Raw genomic sequence first — 19,278 nt, 5'->3', positions numbered from 1 at the left:
TAATCATATATGGACCTTATGGGCCTAGTGGGGCTGCGTACACCCGTAATCCTCCAATTTCCTTTGGTGACTTGGCCTAGAAGATGATTTTATTTTTTTCATATATATATATATATATTTTGACATGTCCGCACAAGAGGGAGGAGGAGAATTTGAACTAGTGACCTCTACTTCATTAAGTGTGGTCTCAACCAATTGAGCTACTTCTTGGGAACCTAGAAGATGATCTTACTTAGTATTAAATAAATTATACTTTTCTTGCTTCTAAAACAAGTGTTTGTAAAATGTGATGAAACCCAATCAACTTTTGAAAAACTCAATCATGTTGTGCCACATCATGTAGTAAAATTTTTTTTGTAAAATTTGTTTGTAAACCTAACATTTTTCATATATATATATATATATATATATATATATATATATGGGAAAAATATAATTTAGCCCTCCAAACTATCAGCCATTTTCATTTTAGCCCCTTAATGTTCGAAAAGTGATAAAGTAGCCCCCAAATTACCAAAAAGTTACAATTTGGCCACTCCGTTAGTCAACACCGTCAAATAGAATGAAAAATGCAAAACGACGTCGTTTTTTGAGGTTAAGTTACTAAAATTCCATTTTGGAAAAAAAAAAATCAATTTAAAAAATGCCCCCCAAAAACGACATCGTTTTAAAAATAAAATAAAAAAACGGTGGTTTAGGGGTGGCTCGCCGGCCACCCCATGGCACACCTAAACCACCGTTTTTTTTTTTTTTTCCCTCAAAACGACGTCATTTTTGGAATCATTTTTTAAATTGATTTTTTTTAAAAATGGTATTTTAGTAACTTAACCTTGTCAAAACGACATAGTATTGAATTTTTCATCCTATTTGACGATAATGACTAATGAAGTGGCCAAATTGTAACTAGTTGGTAGTTTGAGGGGCTACTTTATCACTTTTTGAACATTATGAGCTAAAATGGAAATGACTGGTAGTTTGGAGAGCTAAATTATATTTTTTTTTCCTATATATATATATATATATATATATAGATAAAATCTTGAAGCAAACTATGATAATTTTTTTTTTTTTTTTTTTTTTTTTATGGAAAATTAGAGTTATTATTGTTTTTATAACCGCACGCAACATGTTGACGAATGATAAAATTCGTTTCTTAGAATTGTTTTTTTTTTAATTAAAAGGGTGGGAAGGGGCGATCAGTGTAATTTTCCCCCTTGGGCGTTACCATCGGGGTCCCCACCAGCTGTGGAATGTTCGGTTTGAGCCATAGCTACTGCCGGGGAAGGCGAGCCCGTCACCACAACCCCACCAAGGTGCAAGCCGGTAAAGCCCCTTCAAAGTAGCATCTAGTTCACGCATCTATTACCGCAAGCGGATTCGAACACGCAACCACTAGAATGAAAGTAATTCTATTACCAACTCGACTACCACCTTGGTGGTCGTTTCTTAGAATTGTTAAATAGAAAGTAAATGTGTTTGTTGCATAAGATAATCCGTTTGATCTAACATGATGTAATGGATGTTATTTGATATTGGGTCACGTTGCATTGAAGTGCCTAAAAATGCATTAAAAATGACCCACTATACAATTATGGATTATATTATCAAAGAATAAAATTTAATTTAATCTTTTTTTAGGAAAAAGTAAATTTATCTCCCTTTAACGACCAACAAACTCACAATACCACCCGATCTTTCAATTTTTGTAATGTTCTCTAATTTACCATTGGGGCTGCACATTGCTGGCACATTCTCTCAATCATGTAGACAATCTCAAAGAAATATCCATTCTCTAAAATGTAATTTTAGAATATTTTCATGTGCACATTCTCTCAAGCTTTACATCTTTGTCACATTTAAGCAATACATGTGCTTTAAAATGTTGGAAGTTGTCTAATATTTCTCCATTCTCAAAAACATATTTCTTTAAAGCTTTTTCATTTGCAGATCCTCCCGAGTTTTTAAAGTAGAGAGTTTTTAAGAAAACTCCGTCAATATAGAACTGAAAGAAGTTTGTAATAATTAAGATTCTTACATTTATAAACATGGTCTTCTTATGTGAACCGAAACACAACATGGATATAGTAACATCATTAGTAAGACATCTTCCTAATTTTTGTTTCTTTCAAAAAAAAAAAAAAAAAAAAACTCTCAAGAGTTAAGGTTCTTAAATTGAAAGAAAAGATAAGAGAATAAAAACACAAGAATTTTACGTGATTTGATCTATGACTTACATCCACATGACAAAGTCCTAAGGCTGCATTATGCATTTCAGCTTTTATTCACTTGATGATATTTCAATAAATGCTCATATTTATAGGAGAATTGAGATAGATAAGTATGTAATCATCAAACCTCATTACCGGTAAGTAACGTACAATATCATTTTAATATATTTCTTTTTAAAATAGAAAATATAGTATCTAACATTAATAGCATCGAATCAAGTTTACTTTAGACCAAAAGAAAAAAGCTATTTGAACAGAATTAAGAAATATGAACACATAACAGAAACAACATAATTTTCCCATTAGGAATCTTCATCAACCGAGATGAAATTCGCTAATAGTAAAGGTTTTTTTTTTAATACCAATAAGAGGCCATGAGTGTTGTCTAGAAGAAAAAACTGTTTGGGAGGCCATGGAGATAGAGGGGGGCAAATTAGAGGTGCTCCCAACTCTTACAAATACAATGTTTAATAATTAACTTGACTGAGTTGATTTTATTCCATGGTAATGCAGTATTTAAAGGACGAAATATAATAAAAGAGTCCCACGAGAACAGACTTCAAGGTGGACTACAACTCAACTACTAACATTTAGAAAATTATTCCTTACATACCCAATCAAAGGAAACAACAACTATTGACAGATGCGAATGAAATGACAAAACTAATAAATATGAATGAAATAACAAATACTAACAAATATTGCTTCTATCTTCTAGGCTCTAGCCACGTAAGGTAATTTAACATTACCATACTGCCTAAGTGTACGTAAATTAGGAGCAATAATGTTAACTTCAACCAGCTCTTTGCAATGTAAAAAGATCAAACTCTTCATGCGATCACTTGAAATGTTAATCGTTTTCAACATATTGCAGTCGCATAGGCTCAAGCTCTCAATGAGTGGGTGTTTAGAAAGAAAGTCATGCAACCATTTGTCTGTCACAGTGGCCGAATATAATGCTAACTTCTTTAGATTTTCACATGGACTAAGTAGGTTGATTTGGCATGGTGTCGGAAGATAGATAAGCAAAGATTCGAGATTTGATGCTTCAATCTCAATGCTCTCAAGTACAAAATTAAGACTCACCTCAAAGGTCACGAGTTTAAGAAGACCTGAAAGACGCATATTTTTCATCCCAAAACAGTGTTGAAATTTGATCTCTTCCACCGCAGGGCAACCAGCAATTAGAGTTTGGAAAGTTTGGTCATCCATATAAACTTCACCCAAAACCAACTTTTTCAAGGAGGATAAGTTAATATCACTGTGAAATGACTCGAATTTACACCCCCATATCCACAACTTAGTTATTGATTTTGCTGCCATTACACTATCTGGCACATCATAGTATCCTTGTGGCCACACACAGAGCTGCAACTCTTTGACATTGCTTTCAATTGCATACCCAAGCCAACGGCTCACAAGAGCACGATACGATTCATCAATGGTCATTCTAAGCTTGAATTCTTTCAAACTTAGCTTTTCGGTACAGCGACTAAGTAAAGTTCTCTCAACAAAATAATTGAAGGCATCTCTCTTTCTTTGGGCTTCTTGCTCCTTGTTTGAATACAAAGTTGACGAAACCACATCTTGATTAATTACCGGAATGGGGAATAAAGTCCAAACGTTTTGCCATGTCTTAGACAATATACTAAGTTGAAGTGTTTGGTTTAAAGGGATGAATGATAAAATGTGCTCTAGAATAGGTTTCGGCAATTTCGATAGTCGGTCAATTTTATGCTCCATAACGTCCTGGTCCGATACAGCTTCCCTACACAACATCGTTGGTCATAAGTGATAATGACTTTTAATAGGTGACACTTAACACATACAATATTTAATTTACACGTGGGTGAATTGATGGTATCTTCTAAAAGCAATTATCGTTGGTACCTTCAAAAAGCATTTTTTTTCTTTTCTTTTTTACATGATTATCAGTAATAAAAGTTTTTTTTTTTTTTATGTGTAAATGTATCCCATGAAAGAAAAATAAATAAATAAATCTCGCAACAAACGCCAATTCTATAAAATAAACTCATCCTATTATATATACCGAACCTTAAAAAAAAATAAAACATCATAGACGATCAAGACAAACCTTTTGCCCTACGGCGTTGGGCGGTGGGACGTGTTGGCTGCACAAGTGACGCGTTCGGAGAAGAGGAAGAAGAAGAAGCGAAACGGCAGACACGACAAGTCGCTACAGCAAGTCGGCAACGCAATTTAGAGTGACGGCGTGAATATAATATTGGATCCGGCTTTTGCTGTGAATTTATGAAGGGCTCAGATTGTTTTATTGAACGACATAGTTTGGGAAAATTATATTTTACTCCTCAAAGTTTGGGGTGATTTGTAATTCGATCTCCTAAGTTTTAATTTTGGCAATTCACACCCTCAAAGTTTCAAATTTTTGCAATTTGACCAATTGTATCTAAAACTTTCTATATTGTCCCTAATTTTTTATAAAAAAAATAAATAAATAAATTCCTCTTAGCATTTTTGCACCCCCAAATTTGTTTTTTATTTTTTTTTTATAAAAAATAAAATTAGGGACAATATGAAAATTTTAAGATAATATTGGTCGAATTGCAAAAATTTGAAACTTTGAGGGGTAGATTGCCAAAATTGAAACTTTAGAAGTCGAATTGCAAATCGTCCCAAACTTTAATAGAGAAAAATGTTTCCCACATAGATTTTTATAAACTTAAAACTTCTTGCTAGACTTGATGCCGTTTAAGGAATGAAAAGTGAAAACGCTTTAAAAAACATCTCCCTTCTCTCTATGCAAGAATGACGCCAACATTTCAGGAGATGAAAATGTTGAGGTATCATCTATATATATCCTAAGATCAAATATTCAAAAACAAAAAACAAAAAATCAGATTTTTTTTTTTTTTGCATTAATTTTTTTTTCTTTTTCTTTTTTTTTTTAGTTCCCATTTTTTTGTTTTAATTTTAATTATGTGGTATTTTTGTAATTTTGGGCATGAGAATGATATTGTAACCCTATGATAAATTGGAGAGGGAATTGAAAAAAATGAAAATCTTGAAAGATATTACAAATATGATGGTAGTTAAAGCGAGTAAGGGTGCGTTTATGATTGCGATTTCACAAGAATAATCTGCGTTTTTAAAAGATATCGCAAAACGTAAAGTATTTGGCATTATGATTTTAAAAAAATATTTAATCTAAAATAATAAGAAGAAAAAATCTGCGATTTTTATAAGCAGGTTAGGGAGTGCTTATTTGAAAATGCGCGAATTTAAACCAGAATCACGATTTCGCATAACAAATATTTGATGAAAAATTATTTTTTAATATGTTTTACCAAACGCCTTTACAATTTTAAAAAATAACGATTTCAAAAACTCAATTTTTAAAATTACACTTATTAAAACTGCAATCCCAAACAAACCCTAAAATGTAATTTTCCCATTATAAAAAAGATTGAATATAAAAATTGTTTGATAAAATGATTGACTCAAGTTCCCGAATGCTGTTTACCTTTTTTTCTTTATTCAATTGTTGCTGTCTTTCCTTCTTATCATGCTGAGCATTATGTTTATCACTAAAAGTCACCATAATGTTGTTAATGTGTGTTGGAACTTTTTGTTATTTGGGAAAAAGTTCAAATATATGATTTGAGTAAATATCTTTTTTTTTGTACAAATGTAGGGTTGGATTTTAATGTTTTTCACCCTAATTACCCTTTAGATAATACCTTTGTAATTGTATGATTGAAATCCAAGTAGGCTTTTTTGTCACTAATCCGCTGGGTCTTGGCATGGATATGTGTATTTTGTTTGTGCATGATAACAATTATTTCACCTTTTTGTGCTTTTTTTAATTATAAAAATAAAATTAAAAAAATAAAAAAAGCATGCGGGACAGACCAACTGTGTCTATTTTATTTGAACGTGATTATAGTAGCACTTACCCGCTAGTCGAAAACTACACAAGAAAAGCCTAGAAGGTGAAAACCGCAAACGCTCCCTTAAGTCTGACTGAGCCATCGCCTTACATTTTTATGCTTTAGTTGTTAAGCTTGTGATGTTGAAAATTTGCTAAATCAACCTACTGGTTATTGTTTTTACAGGTAATTTTTTTTTTTTTTTTGTCATTTTTTAGAAATTATGTTCCATGTTAATGTCAACTATTATATTTAATTTTCCTTGCTTTGTCAGACATATTAATTAAGCTAATCATAAATTTTTTTAGAAGGGCCCATTTGGGGACTAAGTGGGCCCAATCGTTAGCTTTCAGATTATGAGTGCCTTCGAGGAAAGACTTTGCACTTTGAGATTGGCCCCTTCACTAGACGACTCCTGGGAACAATTCAAAGGCCCATTCAACCAAGGCTATGAGCTAGGTTTATGTGATAGATTTTCTATTTACTTTATTTTGTGTCAACATTTTGGTAAAGAAACATGTAAAATTTAATGAAAGAAAACAAACTCCTGAGTAATCAATTGTAGCAAAAGATGTTTAGTTTGTATGAAAATTAGGACAAATATTTCATATAGTTGTCAGTCTGAATTACAAGTAATTTGGATAGTTCTACATAGAATTAGGGTTGAAAATTTTTTATACAACCTGTCAATATGACACAAATTTAACACAAAATTAGCTAGTTAGAGTTTGAAGGGTCTAACTCATTTAATTAAATGGGTCCGTTAAAGTTGACGAATATGCTACAAGTCCCTCTTGTGTCCCTCTTGAGTCTCTCCAAGAATGATATGGCTATTAAAATCATCATTGAACTTATGATTGATCATTATTGAATTTTGATCAAATAGTGATTTTAATAGTCACATCATTCTTCAAATGACTTAAGAGGGACTTTTATAATTACTCAAGGTTGACATATATAGTATTATACACATCAATACAATTCAAGAGTGACAAACAACATAAGGGTTAACAATTTTTCTACACAAGTTACAAATTCAATATGAATCTAACACAAAATTATCAAGTTATAATTGAAGGGTTTAAACCGTTTATTTAAATAAGTCGGGTTAGAATTAACTTATATAATCTTATACCCATACATCAACAGACCTGAACCCGACAAGCGACATATATACGGGCTAATAATTTTTCTACACAAGCTGCAAATTCGATACGAGTCCAACACGAAATTATCAGGATATGATTGAAGGATCTGACCCGTTTACTTAAATGGGTCAGGTTGGAGTTAACCTATATAATCTTATACCCACAAATTGACACAACTCGAACCTGATATGCAAATATGAATTGTCACCCCTACATAAAAGGGTGTTACAAAGCCCACTTGTCCCCAATAGCCCAGGATGGAGGGTACACTTGCTTTAGGCAATTGGTCTTTGCTATCTGCTCTTTGTTAGGCTGCTCCAATATATATATAATTCGGAAAACCAATTATAAGACATTCTAATCTATTTGGTATCTCTCATTAATGAACATATGAATGTAATCTCAGTGGAGTTGCACGTAAAATACAAGTGGCCAGGCTCATCTTTATGGCTCTTTTCCTTTGGAATATTTAGAAAAAATATCTCTTATTTTTCCCTTTTTCATGTGCATGCTGACCGTGAAAGAGGGAATAGAGGCAACCATTTGTAGGGAATTAGTAAACAATTCAATCATTTGGAATTTAATAATTGGGTTCACCTTGTGATGGGGGTGTTGACTTTGTTGGGGTGGTTCAAATTGTGGATGATTGGTGTTTTTGGTGTGTATGCTTGCTGCCCATTATTTCTTCATATCCTATCAGAATCATCAACTACTAAACTATATGTGAAACTAATTAATAGGATCAAAGTGGCATCCAACATGACAACCTCTAGATGAAATGGTTTTTTTTTTTTTTTTTTTGTGTGTTGTTCATGAATTCTATATTATAAGACAATACTAAGACACGTATAAGATCTTGTTTGCCCTTTTTCTCTTGTTGCTTTTCCACTTCAATCCCGTGGAGATTCTACAAGATCAGATCACCACTACTTATTAAGAAAAAACCAAAAAAAAAAAAAAAAAAAAGACCAAATGGTTTAGGGTATGTGTACATATAAGGTATAGATGAGAAAGGAAAATTACACTAGATGAAGGGGTGACAAATGACAATTCATGTTTGCATATTTAGTTCAGATTGTGTCAAGGCATAAATATAAAATTATATATGTTAACCATAATTCAATCAATTTAATTTAACAAGTCATACCCCTCGACAACAACCCGCTAATTTCATGTTTGGTTCGTGCTAGGTTAAAGAATTGTGTCAACAATTGCCAACCTTAAATGTGGGGTTCGGGTCATATCGAGACATGGGTGTAAGATTGTACAAGTCAACTTTAACTTGACTCATTTAATTAAACTGATCAAACCCATTAACTCTAGCCCGTTAATTTCGTGTTGGATTTGTATCGGGTTCATGGGTCATATAAAAAATTATCATAATAATTTGACTAAATAATATGGACAAAATTTTCTTTTAAATTGAATTGGCTATATTTTTTTTCAACTCAATCTATTAAATTGACATTTATCTTTGAAACACATTTTATATATATATATGTATATATATAATTCAGTTGCCAAGTATATACAATAAACACCCTACTGTTCACCTTACCTTGTATTTCTTTTTTTTTTCTTTTTTCTATTTAGCTTGTCTTGTATCTTAAAAGCATAGTATATCATAGCATATCAATTACTCAGTAAAACAAAAAAAGTGAAAAAAAAGAGTTGATGTAGACTAGACATTAATAAATGTAGCAAATCATGTGCAACGCAATGGTGGCAGAGGTACATAATTATGTATAGGTATATCCTAATTCCCCCACAGCCATTTAACCCCCAATCTATTGGTTGGGGAATCCTTCAAAACCCTACAAAAATATTGGTCACTTGAAGTTCCATGGGCAGAGTGGGATACCTTTGGCACATGCCAATCATTTCTATCTAACCTAAAACCCATTAAGGAATTATATGAAAGAGAAAGTCCACTTGGAATCACTTCGCCTGCAATTCCAGTACAGGAAACTTACTGTTCAAGTAATTTTATTGGGACATTTGTCCTAATCTTGTGCCAATTCCTCAATGGGAATCTCCTTGCTGAGTATGACAATAATATGGAATGCACCAACTGAAAAAAAAAGCTACTTTTTTTTTCATAGACAATTTTTTTTTTTTTTTTCTTTCTAAACTATAATAAATTCATTTGACTTATTATATTAAACCGGCATTCATCCTCAAATTATGTGAGTCTCACATGCTCCGATTAAAAATGTGTAAGAACTTACTGAAGTGAATTTTTAGACGGCGGAACATGAGACTTCTAAAAATAAAGAAAATTGTCAGTTCTTAAGAGACGAATGACACTTTGATCCTTCGGTTCAGTCAATACATTTTTAAGAGAAAAAATTGAATAGAGAGATTTTGGGAGAGATAAATGGCAATACCTAATTTTTGGAGAGATTGGCCTCTTTTTAAGCAGAGACTTCTTAATATGATTCTTAGATGCTTGTCAAGTGACAAATTTAGAGTTGTTTGATTATTTTCATGTAGTAGGGTATTTGATCGGCATTAGGATTTTTTTTTTTTACATGTCTGGGGCGGAAAAAGGGTAAAGATGACTCGAACTACTGACTTCCGCTTCATCAGGTGTGGTTCTCAACCAATTAAACTATCATTTAAGAATAGGCCTTAAGAAAATTTAGTGTATCATCATAATTATATACTTTTAAAATAATGTCAATTTAGTAAACTGAATTATAAATTTTGATTTATAAAGTAATGAATAATGATATGGACATCTCCATTTCAGCATAGCAGGCGAACATAGATCTGAGTCAGGCATATCTGAGTCAGGCATATGATATTAAAATCTACGTGCTTGTACTGCCTTCTTGTTGATAAACAATTCTTGCAATGGAAAAAGGTAGTATTTTTTTTAAAAAAAAATTATTATTTTATAAACAAAAGGTAATATGGCATGCATTGTTTGTGATCTTTGAAGCAGGAGATGAAATAGATATGTTTGGTTGGCGAGGTTTCCTAGCATCACGTTTTAGACATTGTGGTCATAGTGTCCACCATGGGATGATCACAAGAAAAGCACTTGTGAGAGCAAGTGATGCTTGATGGCTTCAATAAAAGATTGGATTAGGTACAATTGTTTAAACCCTAGCTAAGGATTTAGACTTTCACTTCATTTGTTTTGACTTAAAATATATTTTAAAAAATATTTTTGTGTTTTTTAATGTTTGGCGTGATAAAAGATATCACAAAAAAAAAAAAAAAAAAAGGTACTGTACAAGTCATTGAGTAGCCAAACTATTTCTTTGACCACAATATTGATTTGGCCACTTTCTAATAGTTTGGCCTCCTAAATAGTTAAAGGGATAGTTTTTTTTTTTTTTTTTTTTTAATTAAAATGGTAGGCCGGGGAGATCAATTATGGCTATTCTACCTAATGTGACCATAGTAGCACCTATCCGCTGGTAGCCACACAGGAATGGCTTAAACGATGAAAACTGCAGGCACTCCCTCAAATTCGATTAAATCATAGTCTGACTCAGCCCTACCAAGACATTAAGGCGGCTAATACTAATAACGTATATGTATGGATTTTTCATTGCGGAGATTTGAACCCAATCCCTAATACATACTCTGGCCACTTGAAAACTTCATTGGACCATTGAATTACCACCTTTAATGGTTAAATGGGATAGTTTGAATACCTTTAATAGCTACCACAGTGGCTTGCACGCCACTTCTTAGCTTGCAAAGCGTTGGATCATATTTTTTATGGTATTCGAAATCGCACACTGCAAAACATGTACTAATAACTGTTGAAATAAACATAACGACATTGTTGTCCCTGAACACAAAGCACTCTTTTCTTTCTCTCTTTATTGTCATTATCTAAGTTGAAATGGATGACCTATCACAACTATTACACCTCTCAATTACATAAAAGTTTTAAAACCAAAGAGGAGAATGTGGATCATATTAAAACCAAAAACACACTTTAAACACGATTTTTTCTCAAAGCCATTAAAAAAAATTCAAAATACAAAACATTTTATCAAACAACTTTTAAAACACGTTATATAAAAATTCTACAAAAAAATATTTTTCATCTTAATATCACATCAAATCATTTGTTTAAAAAAAACACTACTTCCAAAACTATCATTAAAACAAAACAGAAAAATCATTTCTGTTTTTTATGATTTAATAATTCGTCATTTACCCAAAATAAAACTCTAAAAATTAATGAAACTGTTTCTTTTTTTTCTTTTTTCCTTTTTGGCCCAAGCATCACATGGATTGTCCGCTGGTTTTATTTTTGAGAAGAAAATTCGGGAGATTAAAACGACATATTTTTTTTTAATTGATATGAAAATATACAAGAGTACTAAGCACCAAAAAACTATATAGGAATACAAGATAAGATCCACCTTCTATTATCTTATTAGGGGTGGGTATCGATTTGGTCAGCATTAATAAGAGCATTTTCGTCTATCGAACCATGGAAGTCGGTTAAGTTGATTAATTAATCAATTTCATACTGACAATGAATAGTTTCGCCTTTTTCGATTAACCAGTTAATCTGTTAAGTCGGTTAATTGTCGATTACAAATTTTGATGTTAAGATTTATTAATTTTCTTGTAACTATAGAATCAGTAAAACATATGCTTTATAAATGAAAAGAAAAAAGTAAATCCATGGAACACGAACCAAAATGATAACTATAAATTAGCAGAACAAAACAATAAAGAAACCTACTAAATAAAATTTAAAATTCACTTTAAAAATCGGATAAGTTGGTTAATTGTCAGTCAATGGACGATAAAAAATTTATACCGCTTATTTCACAGAATCGAAATCAAAACAATATTTTTATTCCTTATACTGACCGCTAAAAGTCAATTATCAATCGATCGATGATTCAATAACAATTGGTAACCACTAAATTGATTAATATGCTCACCCCTATATCTTCCATCATACTCCTCTGTTGGTTAGGAAACGAAGAATTAACATTATGCGAGCAAAATAAAGATGGACCCTAAATAGCTAGCACTATTGTAGTGGCTCGTGGACAAAAAGAGTTCATGAAAGCAAAATAAAGATAACCCTAAAATCTCTCACACATAAATATATATAAAAGAAAAAGAAAAAGAAGAAGAGAAAGAAGGAAAGAAAGAGAGAGAGATGAAGGCTAAAAATGGCTAGCACCTAGTGGCTCTTGGACAAAAAGAGGGTCAAGGGGGGCTTCTGTGGTTGTTGGGTGGGTGCGATCTCCCAAAAACATCACAGAAAAGCTGCCATTATAGGGTTTAGAAGCTCGTGGACTGGGGTCTACCATTAGGGTTTGGCTGACAGCCATAAGAGTCTCAGTCAAACAACACAGCCACATCTACATCAATCCTTTTCTCTCTTTTTTTTTTTTTTTTTTTCTTCAATTCTATGGTCACATCTACATCAATCTGATTATACATACATGTTTCTTTATATATATATATATATATATATATATATATAAATGATTATTTTTCATATTTTTCATAAAAGAAACAAAAGTGAATCCTGAGTTTGTTTTTAAAAATTAATTATGTTTTCTCTAAGTGTGTTTTGAATTTGTATTTTTTCTTCATAATTAACAAATATTAAATGTTAAAACTCTGTAAAATTAGTTCCATGAGATGTCATTAGTTCAACTACTGGCTCAAAAATTGATTACAAAATATAAAATCATATCAATTTAAAAGCAAAGAATATCTCAAAAACAGTGAAAAATATATCAAAATAAAATTTTTAAAAAATGTTAGGTATTTTTTCTAGTATTTTTTTGGTGTCCTCCTAATTGTGATGTGGTTTTTAAAATCATCGTTAAATTTAAGATTATCACTATTAACTTTTAATTTATTGGTGATTTTAAAAGTCACATTACAATTAAAAAAATACCTAATATTTTCAAAAAAAAAATATAAAATCACAAAAGAGAACGATTTTATTTCCTTTTTTTTAATAGATGGGTAAATTTAAAAATTAAAGATAAAAAAAGAAATTCAATCTTAATAAGGAAATTTTTTTGGCAGTGAGCTCTTTCATTTGCTTTTCCTTGCAATCTTTTCATGAGTAATTGGCAGAGTTGTTCCATTTCTTTCTAGTAGATTTTGTGGAGTGATTGTGATTTTTTGACAGATTTGGTGTATAGGTTCGACGCTACGCCATAGATGAGTTTGATGGTGATTCGGTGAAGTACAAGAACAAACGAAAAATTCCTGAATATGTCCAATTACACACAGTTATTTTAGATTCTTATTGATGTTTAGATGGCATTTGGATTAAGATATGACTCAGTCAGATTGAAAAAAGTATATGTAGTTTTTATTGTTTAAACCTCTCATGTGCAGGATAAGTATTATTATAGTCACACATAGATAAAATAACTATAATTGGTTTCCTCAACCTAATCTTTTACTTAGAAAAAGGAAAAAAAATTTGATTCTATATGCGGTGATTAAATGGTTTTAAATAACTTTTTTTGGGCAAAGTTTATTTAATCCTATCAAATTATCATCCAATAACAATATATCCTCAAACTATTGATTACGACAATTTACGTCCCAAACTATCAAAATAATGACAATATACCTCCCAATGCTAGCAAAATGATGAAATTACCCATATAAAATTTTTAATAAGACAAAAATACCTTAAAATTTTGGAATTTTTTTAAAAAAATATTTTTGTTTTTATTTTAGTAAGGGTAATTTCGTCATTTTGTTAAAATTAGGGGTACATTGTCATTGTTTTGGTTAACAATCTACCCTCAAACTATTAATTACGATAATTTACCCCCCAAACTACCAAAATAATGACATTATACCTCACAATGCAAACAAAATGATGAAATTACCCCTATAAAATTTTTAATAAAACAAAAATACCCTAAAAATTTTGGAAATTTTTTTTTGTTTTTTGTTTTTTTTTTTTGTTTTTATTTTAGTCAGGGTAATTTTGTCATTTTGTTAAAATTATTGGTACATTGTCATTATTTTGGTAGTTTGGGGGTAAATTGTCGCAATTGATAGTTTGAGGGGTAGATTGTCATTGAGGTGGTAGTTTGAGAGGATTAAGTAGACTTTACCTAATTTTTTATGAAGTTGGGTATGTATTAGGACGTGGATTCAACTCTCTGTAATAAAGAATCACTCATACGAATCTAATTAGTATTAGTTATATTGGGTTCATTGAGGTTTTGATAGGACTAAATCAAGTTATGACTCAATTGGTCTTGAAGAAACGCATGTGGTTCTCACCGTCTAAGGTTCTCTTAAACAATTTTCAGCAGATAGATGCTACCATAGTCACATCCAGGTAAAGTAAAAATAAATAAATTAATTGATTAATTCTGTTTTCAAAAAACGATAAAAACATCTCTATTTTATTGAGTTGCTTATTAGCATTTTAATTTTGTTTAAACTAAGACTGATTAAAAAACTGGTGAACAAACAAGTAATGGGTCATGTAGCCTAGAAATATTTAGGGAAAATTATTAAATTGATAATTGGGGTTTAGTCTTTATCAAATCGATATTCCATATATGTGAGATAAAAATTATCTAAAAAATCGTTGGGGTAATGTTTTGTTTTGTTTGGTTATAACTTTTTTTACCACATGGTAAGCTGACTCAGCATGAAGCCTATGTGGCGATATGACATGGACAATGAAATGGACATATGTTTGACTTGTTATTTTCTCCATCAACAAAAACTAACAAAAAATTGATAGAATAACCAATTCAGCACAAAAGTTCAAAGTTTTGTGTGGTTATTTTTTTATACCACTCGGATGAATTTGATACAAAGTTCAACGCCAAGGATGAATTTTTAGAGCAAATTAAGTAAAACTAGTTTTATGGTGCGTTTGGTATTGTGATGTTATAGATAAAAAATGTAATTTTAAACCAAATTGTAAAAAATAGATTGTTTGAGATTGCGATTTGAAAACGCAAATAGTAATGAGGTTTTTTTTAAAACACGCAAATTGAAAGACTAAAACTGCGATTTTGCAGAACATTTAACTTCATTTTTAAAAATCACATTTTCAAATTGCACTAAAATGATAAAAGTCATTTTCTAACCATCTCCAGCATTCCTAAATGGAGGAGCCAAATGGTACTTTTATTTAAAATGACTAATCAGATTTGAAAAAAACTCTTATATTGGATTAGCAAAAAAAAAAAAAAAAAAAAAAGCTACATGTAGCAGCTCTTTTCAAATAATCCATTTTATTTTTTATCGTTTTTTTCACCAGTTTTCTTTTTCTCAAAACTTTTTACACTTTTCAAGGGATCATTATGAAAATATTCTTTCACAATTTTTAATAAAAATATGTTTAATAAATATGATTGACATTAGTATAAGAATATGGGTTTCATACATCACGTTGGCAAATATGACATTTGAAAAACCATTGAAAAATATAATTATTATAAAATATAACCGTTTCAAAAATATTATAGTTACAAAAATGATTACTTGAAAAATAATAATCGTTGAAAATTTATTGTGTTAAACGAATTACCATTGAAAAAATAAATAGTGAAATACGAATTTTAAAAAAGAAATAAAGATAGAATCAATAAAGAGTAAAAAAAATAATATTTAAATGATATATATAAAAATATAGCTAATCAGATGTAAGGGCCTTCAAAAATTCATTAGCTAAACTAGATAAAGTAAGTTTTGAAAAGCTATTTTGCATAAAAATTTGGCTCATCCATTAGGAATGCTTGTGTAACATGTATATTTTGAAATTGCAAACCCAAACGAACTATTAGTATGAAATCACATTAATTGCCAATCATTTATTTTAAATATAAATTAATGTAGTTTGAATAAAAGTTAGGGAAAATTACAGTTTACCCCCCCAAAGTTGACAGCGTTTTTCAATTCGAACACCAAAGTTTCAATTTTTGCAATCTACCCCCCCAAAGTTTCAAATTTTTGCAATTTGACCAATTGTGTCCAAAACTTTCCATATTGTCCTTAATTTTTATTTTTTTATTTTTTATAAAAAAAAATTGGGGGGCCATCTGGCCATTTTTGCACCCCCCCCCCCCCAAATTTTTATTTTTTATTTTTCATAAAAAAAAAAATTAGGGGCAATATGGGAATTTTGGAATAATATTGGTCGAATTGAAAAAAATTAGAACTTTATGGGGGTAGATTGCAAAAATTAAAACTTTGATGTTCGAATTAAAAAATGCTGTCAACTTTATGAGGGTAAATTGTAATTTTCTCTAAAAATTAATTATCGATTTGGATTCTCAACTTTGACATAGACGAGAATTCAAAATTCAGTCCTATATAACCACTGATTTCTGATTAAAAAAAATATATAGTTAATGGAATTGGGTTTAATCCTCCATACACAACTTCTGGAGAATTTGCAATTTCCTCTTTCTATTTTTTTTTTTTGCTTTTAAATTCCGTTTGTGTATGTTTGCAGTATGTAATAGATTCTATAAATCTCTCACTAAATGTGTTGTGGAAGTGTGCATGTGGGGGCTATAAATCATACAACCCACATGAGTAGTTTTGAAAATCATGTAAAACTTATTCACTCCATTTGTTAAAATTTTTACTTTTTGTCTTTGTTTTCTCGTATCAACCCAAAAACATAAATAAAAACAAAACAAAACAAAATACAAAACACTCGTACAAATACAAAAACATTTTCATATTTATATCACGTCAAAACACTTAAAAAAAAAAAAAAAGTTCATGACTTTTGTAGGGCCCTATCACCAAATTGTGATACCTAGTGCCAATATGCTTAAGGGCCAAAACACGTCTTCGTGAATGTTGTTAGAAGTACTGTAATTTTTATTAGAAATCGTTCACAAATTGATATGAAAATCTACATAAGACTTACAATTTCAACCATTTAAATAAAAGGTGTGCTACCCCAAACAATTTTTATCAATATGTTGGAATCATATGTTTTTTATGACCACACATCCTAGCTTAAATGCTGGTTGTGGAATTTACACATTTACATTTGGTTGGTCAATGGTGAAAGAAAAGATTGAGAAATTCAAATTGACTCTAGCGTAATCGTTTGATTCATAAATTAGGATAAAATACTAAAGTGTCAAGTTGTCTAAATTGTTTCACTTGAAAAAATAGGAGAATATTTATAATAATGAGGAATTAGGCAAACTCTATGATCAATCAAATGAGCCGAGTCAAAGTTAACAGAACTAAGAAGATAAGCCTATTGGGTGTGTACAAGGTCCAACCCAAAGCTGTAGATCCGCTACAGTGGATATCCCGGTATACCATTACCAAGAATTCTATGACCTCAGTACTAAGATTCTCGAGGTGTTAAGGCTGACTATTTCGAGCCCATCACCGAGAATCTCGAAAGTCCACGACCAAGACTCACTACGATTGTTTAGTATCAATATACGATTATTCTTATCATGAATGATCATGGGAGGGTCCACGAATAAGACTAGCGACGACGGTCTGAGACTATGGTACGATTGACGGTTAGCCCCCATTATTCTAAATTTTTAGGTAATGCTAACACTCGAGAATAAGGAGAATGCAACCGAAGCCAACCGCCATTATAATCTTCTATATAAAGGGGACTCAATTCATAAATCAAGGTACACACTCTAGCTCAAGAATAAAGTTGTTATCATTATTATCATCAAAAAAAGATTATTGACTTAAGTATCATAACTATATTTTGCAGGCACTAAGCCATATTCACTTCATCTGGAAACTGTACCAAAGCAATGTTACTGAGCACTACTATTTTCGAAATTCATCCAAAAATAATGCTTCTCCTAAGCATTAACTTATATTGAGTGCCCTAATATCCAAATGGGAAGGTCTAGAGGATAAATTAGACAACCAAAATAAAATGGGTGAGTTCCAGATAAGAACCGTAGACACAAAGATGATGGAACTAAAGGAAAATCAGCCTTCGAGACTCATAGAGAGTAAAGAAGAGATAATCGGCACCAAAGTGCTCTTGCCCCTTTTGGCTTTGTCCCCATAAAACATCTATGCACCCACATACTATTCACTTCATTTTTTTTAAACACATCAACGTCAAAACATTATCACTTTTATATCACATTATTTACATTTTATTATTATTTAAATAAAAAAATCACTATTAAATAAAATTTTTTTATTTTTCAATATCACACTTTTACTTTTCTATACTAATCATTATTTTATTCTTTAATTTTTTTTTATTGTGAACAGTGCAGTGTAATGTCATATTGGTTGCCAAACAGCACCTATACATATATATAAAATAAAGTTGAAATTCTTAGTGTTGGTAATATGCAAAATATACTACACATGGTATTATGAAATTCAAACGATCCTGTATTAGGTGGTATTACAAAATAAGAAATGATAGAGACACAATTTTTTCACACAATTTTGTCCCAACTTTTTTCTTATGTGGTCTTTTTTTAAAAAAAAAAAAAATTGAAAAAAATTCTGAAGTAATAAGATCATATGTGGTATTTTTTTTAGTTGGTAATTTTTTTTTAAAATGGTCTTTTTCTTAAGAATAATGACCATTTTTATGAAGAAAAATGCTTTTTTTTTTTTTTTTTTTTTTTAAAAAAAATATATACCAACTAAAAAAAGGAGTACATAAGATGTTATTACTTCAAAAAAAATTTATATTTTATAATTTATATATATATTTTTTAAATGACTACATAAGAAAAAATTGGGCTAAAGTTGTGTCTCTATTATCCTTAGTTATAAAATAGATAAATGATAAAGGCACAATTTTGGCCTAACTTTTCTATTATGTGGTCATTTTTATAAAAATAAAAATAAAAAATAAAAAAAATTTCTTAAGCAATAACATCATATGTGGTCATTTTTGTTATTTTTTATTTTTTTATATATAAAAAAATGGTATTTGTCTTCCTAATAATGACCTTTTTAAAAAAATATAACAATTTTTATTAAGAAAAATACTATTTTTATGAAGAAAAATACCAT

At 30.5% G+C, this 19,278-nt stretch overlaps 1 protein-coding gene across 1 annotated transcript; it reads right to left on the bottom strand.

The window, feature by feature from the left end:
* Positions 1–2,942: 2,942 nt before the first annotated feature.
* Positions 2,943–4,007, bottom strand: LOC148584358 (F-box/LRR-repeat protein 25-like). Its single transcript, XM_088518169.1, has one exon. The coding sequence runs from the start codon at positions 4,005–4,007 to the stop codon at positions 2,943–2,945; it is 1,065 nt and encodes a 354-aa protein (XP_088374295.1).
* Positions 4,008–19,278: the final 15,271 nt, after the last annotated feature.

This window comes from Corylus avellana, chromosome 7 (genome assembly GCF_965113065.1).
Source record: "Corylus avellana chromosome 7, dhCorAvel1.hap1.2, whole genome shotgun sequence".
Classification (NCBI taxonomy): Eukaryota; Viridiplantae; Streptophyta; class Magnoliopsida; order Fagales; family Betulaceae; genus Corylus; species Corylus avellana.
Note: the sequence above shows the minus strand (reverse complement) of the source record. Positions and strands in the feature narration are given on the sequence as shown.

Excerpts from the sequence above, each read along its gene's own strand:
- LOC148584358 (XM_088518169.1), bottom strand. The coding sequence starts at position 4,007 with ATGTTGTGTAGGGAAGCTGTATCGGACCAGGACGTTATGGAGCATAAA.